Source organism: Triticum aestivum, chromosome 2D (genome assembly GCF_018294505.1).
Source record: "Triticum aestivum cultivar Chinese Spring chromosome 2D, IWGSC CS RefSeq v2.1, whole genome shotgun sequence".
NCBI lineage: Eukaryota > Viridiplantae > Streptophyta > Magnoliopsida > Poales > Poaceae > Triticum > Triticum aestivum.
This window is the reverse complement of record NC_057799.1, coordinates 46799528-46806541: the sequence shown is the minus strand read 5'-3', so window position 1 is coordinate 46806541 and position 7014 is coordinate 46799528. Positions and strand designations below refer to the sequence as shown.

The 7014-nt window shown below is 41.3% G+C and overlaps 1 protein-coding gene across 1 annotated transcript; it reads right to left on the bottom strand.

Moving 5' to 3' along the window:
* Positions 1–2278: 2278 nt before the first annotated feature.
* On the bottom strand, positions 2279–6888 carry LOC123051454 (uncharacterized). The gene is made up of 3 exons (XM_044474318.1): positions 6307–6888; positions 4859–4972; positions 2279–2712 (listed from the first exon to the last, which is right to left on the bottom strand). Exons 1-3 carry the CDS (start codon positions 6769–6771, stop codon positions 2710–2712), a joined length of 582 nt encoding a protein of 193 aa, XP_044330253.1. The 5' UTR covers positions 6772–6888; the 3' UTR covers positions 2279–2709.
* Between the last annotated feature and the right edge of the window lie 126 nt (positions 6889–7014).

Below are 7014 nucleotides of genomic sequence, written 5' to 3'. Positions count from 1 at the left end.
GTTAGCAGCAGTAGCGAAGGAATCGCTCGATCGGGTTAACAGCCATCGATCGATCGCTCGGGTTCAGTAACGCGTAGCCTGCAGTGCAATCGCTCGGGTTCAGTTAGAGCCCAACGCCTCGCTCGGGTTCAGTTAGAGCCAACGCCTCGCACACACGCACGTATGTGTACGAGAGAAACGCGCATCGCTCGGCCCCCGGCCTCCCACCGTAACCGGGAACTCCCCGAAATTTTCTTCCCCCTCGCTTCTACCACGGTTTTTTCCGTCATGGACGGCCCAAAGAATGTCATGCAGCTGCGTCTCCGGCCCGCCCAGGACGAAAAGCCCATTTTCTGTCATGATTTTTTGTCATAGAAGTAGGAGCCCACCACATATATGATGATACCGGGTTTTGTCACAATTATCGTCATAGAAGTGTCAGATGTATGACCGAAAAAAAATTCGTTCGGCCCAAAATATCACGGATGTGTCTTTTTTTTGTAGTGAGGGTTTAGGGTAGTTGATGAGTGTTATGCACATGACCGCTTAATTAAGACATGCAAACGTGTGCGCATGCAGTTACCACTGGACCTTATTAATCATTAAAGTTGAAGAAGGAACAGTTGAAGTACTGGACTCACTACTTAAAATATAAAGTGACTACTCAATCTTGAAGGGGATAGTCGGCAGGGCTTGGGAAAAGTTCATCAACGTGACTCCAGGCCAATGGAAAAAAAAGATGTATTGGTTTCGACCCAAGGTAAGTAATTAAGTAGTACTAGCTAGCTACCATCTCTTTAATTCTTATTTTAATACCATTAATTATCATGCTTGATTAATTTTTATCTGATTAAATTCTATTCTCGTAAAGGCCCTGAAGCAAGCGCCGCAAGTGTGTGCATACTACGTTTCGAGAACATTCGCATGATAGCGTCCGAAAGGAGCAAATCTGATAGACAGTTATGAGTACGTTTTCCAGAAAACTATTCAGAATTTTTACATCATTATCAATATCTAATCACACAACTAATACATGCATATTGGTCTCCTTCTGAAAAGTTTAATGAGATGCGGGATAAGCTCCTACAAACGGAGCGCATACGAGCACTTCAAGAGGAAATAGCGGGATTTTTCCTCGACCAGGTCATAGATCCCAAAGGAGAATACCATTACCCGCTACCGCCCCCATGAACCACTCCCAATTGTCATCGTGCTCTGAAGGCACCAAGGCAAATGCCACTGGCTCCGAAGGCAACATGTAGGAGAAATTGTATATACCTAATTATATATATACATGTGTATGTGTGAATAGTGGTTGTGAGACATTCGATGATATATACTACCATGTGATACTTTATTTACTATTTTATTATTTTAAATATGTTCATGTATTATATCTAAGATATTTCAAAGCAAGCTATATGAGAAAATTGCAAATGAGCCATAGTTTTTGTTATATTTGTGAAATACGTACATATTTGTACGTAAAAAACAGCATACTCAAAACATGGTATATACTACCTAAAAATTAGTATATATACTACTTAATCATTGTTATATATACTACATACTACACGTACATACTCTCAGTTTTGATAGATACTACATACAACATACAAAACGCAAGTGGTGGTAACTATCACTGCTTGTAGGATATATATATATATATATATATATATATATATATATATATATATATATATATATATGGTCGCGCTATTTATCACCCAGGGTGAGGAATTCTTATTCCTCACCCCAGTCCAATCTCACCGGCAAGACTTGAAAGCGTAAGAAAGAAAATACTTGAGGTAAGATTACAGTGGGGAGAAAAGAGACCGGTCTCCCATCGCACAAAGAGAGACACGTAATCTTACGGAATGCATGCTTGTAAGTTACGTCATGTCCATGAAACGTGCACCAAAATCATGCTATAAAAACGAAAGATAGTGTTGTAATCTTACGGCAATGAATGGGGTGGTGTTCATAATTTTCTTTATATGATAAGAAGCCTGCATTCCTATATTGTATTTTCTCTTAAGTAATTTTATGACCCGTATAAAATAGCATACATGAGGCATTTGGACGTCCATGGCGCGAGAAAAATCTGTACAGGAGGCATTTGGACAACCATGACGTAAGAAAAATCTGTAGCCAACATACAAATTATTGGAACCTCTCTAAAAGGTGATAATCAGGCCCGTGAGAGGCATTAATGTACAGAATTTGAGAGCCAAGACAAGAACTAACCTGATGGCCTTTAAATCATACTGCATGGAATAACAACGACATGGCCCAGGAATAACAAAGCCAAATAAATATATTCCATGTAGAAAAAAAACTGATGATTCCACAAAATATCTCACGTAATAAAAATCATCCATACGAGTACAAATGAAATTCCTTTGGAGAAACTAAATGCCACTTGGCACTCGGTAACCAGCAGCAGGAAAAATCACAAATCATTACTACAGAACTGAATACTACTGGGCTAATTACATCAAGATGCAAAGAGATTTGGAGGCGCAACTTCAGTGACATCGTACAGGTTTGAGCTTGGTCTTCAAGCTGCTTAATTTGCAGGGGGGCAAAGATTTCTCATCAATTTCATCTGTCCAACAATCTCTCCGGCGACTGGAACATTCATATCCATGAGTTGGAAGCAACATCATATCCTATTAATAGATCTGAAGCCTTTATGTTCACTTTTCTTCTCGCCAATCCTGAATTTTGCTACTGTAAAGGAAGATCCCAAAATTTGAATCTAACATTACTTGCACCCACCAAACAATAAAATAAGAAGACATGTTCCAGAAATCCACTCCAGTTTGAAATAAAATACTGTACATTCTATCCCTTGTATATTAGCAGTCATCCACTTGAATGGACACTTGAAAAACATACTCCGCTGTTAGAAGCATACCAACAAACAGGTAGAGGCCGCCAAGGCGCCAACACGCAAGAACATATAACATTCGTGGATTGTCTGAATGATGCAGTAAACCAAACAGAGCAAAAACTAATATAAATATGCAAATGATCAAAATGAGCAGATTATACAAGAACAAAGGGAACCTTAAACTTCTGATTTCCTCTTCGTATACTAATAAAAATTCTGTAAGATTATGAGCTAAAAGCTTGTCATGATAATTTAAACTCATACCCAAATTTGTACACCACATTTTCTTTTTCAAGGAATCATACAAACTAGTCTGTAGCCGGGAATTTCAATCAGTAATGGAGATGCATGCCATCAGTCTATCTAGTCTAGATTAAAACAAGCTAGTAGTCAAAATAAACCATCACAGGAAGCCAGAAGTCACTGAAGATTGATTTTTGGGGACAAAACCTACTCTTTTTGGTCACCTAAATCTACAGTTTCATGTATTGAGAAATCAAACCTTTTTTTTTAACCATCAAAGACAGTAGGAAAGATTCGTACAATCCTACTGACATGTATTAATTCATGAATCAATTTACAATTAAATGCTGGAGTATCACCCTATTCCTTCTCTCCCCATGACTGAGGAAAAGGTTATAGAGTAACCGCAAAGAGAAGGAGCTCTAAACTAGAGAGTTTACAAAAGAGTTTATAAAGGGCCCTAGGGTAGGTTTGGTTGTGTGAAATGGTACTAATACTCCCCCCCTCCCCGCCTCAATCATGCACTGTATCAAGCTTTTTAAGACATCACGTGTGTGGTATATGACAACGCTGAACACTCTTCCTCCCGTAATCAATGGAGGATGGAAACAATAGCATTTTCTTATTATAAGGAGATGGGCGCAAAGTAATATGAATGTATAACCATAGTCATAAACTATGAATTGACATGTACATGTCGAGTAAAGTTAAATTAGAAATGACACTATTTATGAACAAAAACAAGAAAAAACTCTGACCAAGCACATACAACTGGGGAAAACAAAATATGACAGTCTGAGTACTAAGCTTGTCGGAGAGCTATGCCCAAAACACCATACATCCGGGGACGAGATCAAAATAGTATACAAAATGCTTCAGCTCTGCATTTGGGGACGTAATCCATCCAAATTCAGGAAACTATATTTCTTATAGAATCTAACTTAATACAAGCAGATATTATAGTTATTTCGCACTCCTGAAAATCAAAACTGAACTCTGGGATCATAATTCATGTTATCTAAATATTACAGTTTGGACAGGACAATTGTAGAACCTTCAGCCAACAATTACAGTTTGGTCGTAGAGCTATCACTATATATTTAGGAGGCAATGTTATCCCTGTACTAACGAGAGCAAACTCAAAAACGGAAGTGCGCTACTGAATCCCCAATTTGCTGGAACTACCAAAGGCACTAGTTCTGAACGCCAATTAAATAGCTGCATAGTCCAGCCAGCTACACTGGGAGCTACAGAGTAGCTGGCTGGTAGCCTCGTACTATTGTCAGATCAAGCTAATTTTGTGGCGCACATGAACATCTCCTGAAGCGGCTGATGCAATCAAATTTGGGACTATTAAAATGAAGATGAATCGAGCCACACTCCTAACCAATCCGAATACCAATGGTTCTTGTTTTTCTTCAGGCCACCATCAAACAGGCCATAGATGAGGTGCTCTGTTTGATGGTTCAATAAATGACTCTATCTATGAACAAAACCAATAAGATATCTGACTAAGCACATACAAACTACGCAAAAGAAATTATGACAGCCCGAGTACTAAGCTTGTAGGATAGCTATGCCCAAAACAAATATATTTGGGGACGAGACCAAAATAAAATACATAATGTTTCAGCTCTGCACTTGGGGACACAATCCATCTAAATTTAGCTAACCAATTTTCTTACTGAATCTAACTTAATTCAAGCAGATACTTGGCATGGGAGAGTAAACTACACATACATGACGGAGAGGGGGCGATACTGAAGAACTCCGATGGTGAACACCTAGTTGCTGACCGTTGTCGTGGGAGTAGATGCAGCCCGCATCAAACAGAATGCCAACCACCACCGCACCCTAACAATGATTGCCAGTGATGTTAAAATATTATACAAGAACAGAAGTTCTATATGAAAACAGCAAATAAACACATAATTCGAGCAGATATATTGGATGGGAGAATAAGACACATACTCATATAATTTGATGGAGAGGGGGCCATACTGATTGTATTACTATGGTCATAGCAAGTGATAAGTAAAAGTGCACTGGGATTTCCTTTTTGAAGTTATTACTTCATAAAATTTCTTATTTATCCAGTAATCTATGTGGAGACTGTTTGAGCTAACTCAGCACTTCCTTAATCCAGTTATAGATGACCTGGTAGCCCTTCATAAATTTTCATGTTATGAAGAAAGTTTCAGGCAGCTAATTCAATATTTACGCAGAGACATCAGGCTAGCTGAAACCAAAACAAAGTGAACACGGTGATGGTCATAAGTCTATTTGATTATTATTTTTCTCCACGCCTTGAATCCGAACTGAACTCTTAGATCACGATTCATGTCATCTAAATATTACAGTTTGAACAGGACAATGGTGGAACTTTGAGCAAACAATTTTTTTTCATTGGTTTGTAAAGTTATCACTATATATTTTGGAGGCAAAGCTATCCCTGTACTAAGGAGAGCAAACTCGAATACAGAAAAACACCCATAAGCTTTATACTAAATCCCTGATTTGTTGGAACTACCAAAGACAATAGTTCCGAATTCCAATCAGATAGCTGCATAGTACAGCCTGCTACACTAGGAGCTAGGGAGTATGCCTACTCGTACTATCTTAAGATCAAGCTAATTTTGTGGCGCACCATGGCCATCTCCTGAAGCGGCTGATGCAAACCAAAATTTGGGACTAATAAACCGAAGAGCATTCAAACAACAGTCCTGACATTCGGAATACCAATGGTTCTGGTTTTGCTTCAGGGTTCAGGCTACCATCAAACAGAGCACCTCATATACGGCATGTTTGGCAAATGATGGGGAGAGCAATAGGAGATTAAAGGAGGGAGTTAGAAGGCCCCCCGGGTCTGTCTACCCCCGCCTCAGCAGCCTGATATTTAATCAACAACCCAACCTGAACTTGAGTGAGAAAACATTCTCCTATATCCTGAATATACAGTAGATGTTTCCTTACTGGGAACAACCTTATACAAGAAAGCACATCCGAAGCATGAACCTAGCAAGTAAGTAAATGTCTAAGGTAGTCAGATATGATTGCAATTCTTTATCACTTCACTGATGAGGCTTGGTGCACACTTCTCTTCCTATATAATATGCTAATTAATCTAAATGGCAGTAGCAAAGTGACTAATAAGAAGATACAGACAAGCATCGAGAGAGAGAGAGAACCTGGGGACGGCTTGGGTGGCAGCTATGCGACAGAGGCCATGGAACCTGTGTTGCTGCTGCTACCTTGCATCTTAGATGGAGGAGGGCAATGGTCAGCTCGCTGGAGAGTTCACAGAGACGGCCTCGGCTTTGTCCGGGCTCCGGAGCAGTTGTGACGGAGGGGTCGCAAGCCTTGCTCCCATCAGAACCCCTCCTTATGCCGCCGTGCGCGACGAAGAGAAGAGGAGCGTGGAGTAGAGGCAGGGGCCGCCGCCGCCGTGGCGACGAGAGTCCAGCGGCCAAAATAGGGGAGCGCGGGTGCGGGTTATGGAGAAGGAGGTCGGGCCATGGTCCTCGTCCATCGCCACGGGCCGCCACACTGTCGCCGCCGAAGAGGCCGCCACCCGCCGTGAAGCCTCTTGCAGCACCGGCCGCTCGCCTCGGTGCTGCCTCCGGCAAACGGGGCACCACCAGTGCCACACGCATCCGTGTCCAGCAGCAGCTGCCGGCAGCTCGCCGTCGAAACCTCCCGCCGCTCGCCTCCGAAAAACTGCTCGCCGCTTAGATCCAAAATGCCGGGGTTATCCATTCTTCTTTTCTTTTCTTTTTTTTTACTTTTGATCGACGGGAAGAGTGGGTTAACCGTCGCCTTGAAAAAAAAAGCTTGACCGGACAGCGGTGCGGCTTGAGCCATGTAGAGCGATTGCGATGGAGCCAGGGTCTCGGTTG

Excerpts from the sequence above, each read along its gene's own strand:
- LOC123051454 (XM_044474318.1), bottom strand. The coding sequence starts at position 6,771 with ATGCGTGTGGCACTGGTGGTGCCCCGTTTGCCGGAGGCAGCACCGAGG. Across the intron at positions 4,973-6,306 it reads GCCACCCAAGCCGTCCCCAG|GGTGCGGTGGTGGTTGGCAT; the intron begins GTTCTCTCTCTC and ends AATCATTGTTAG.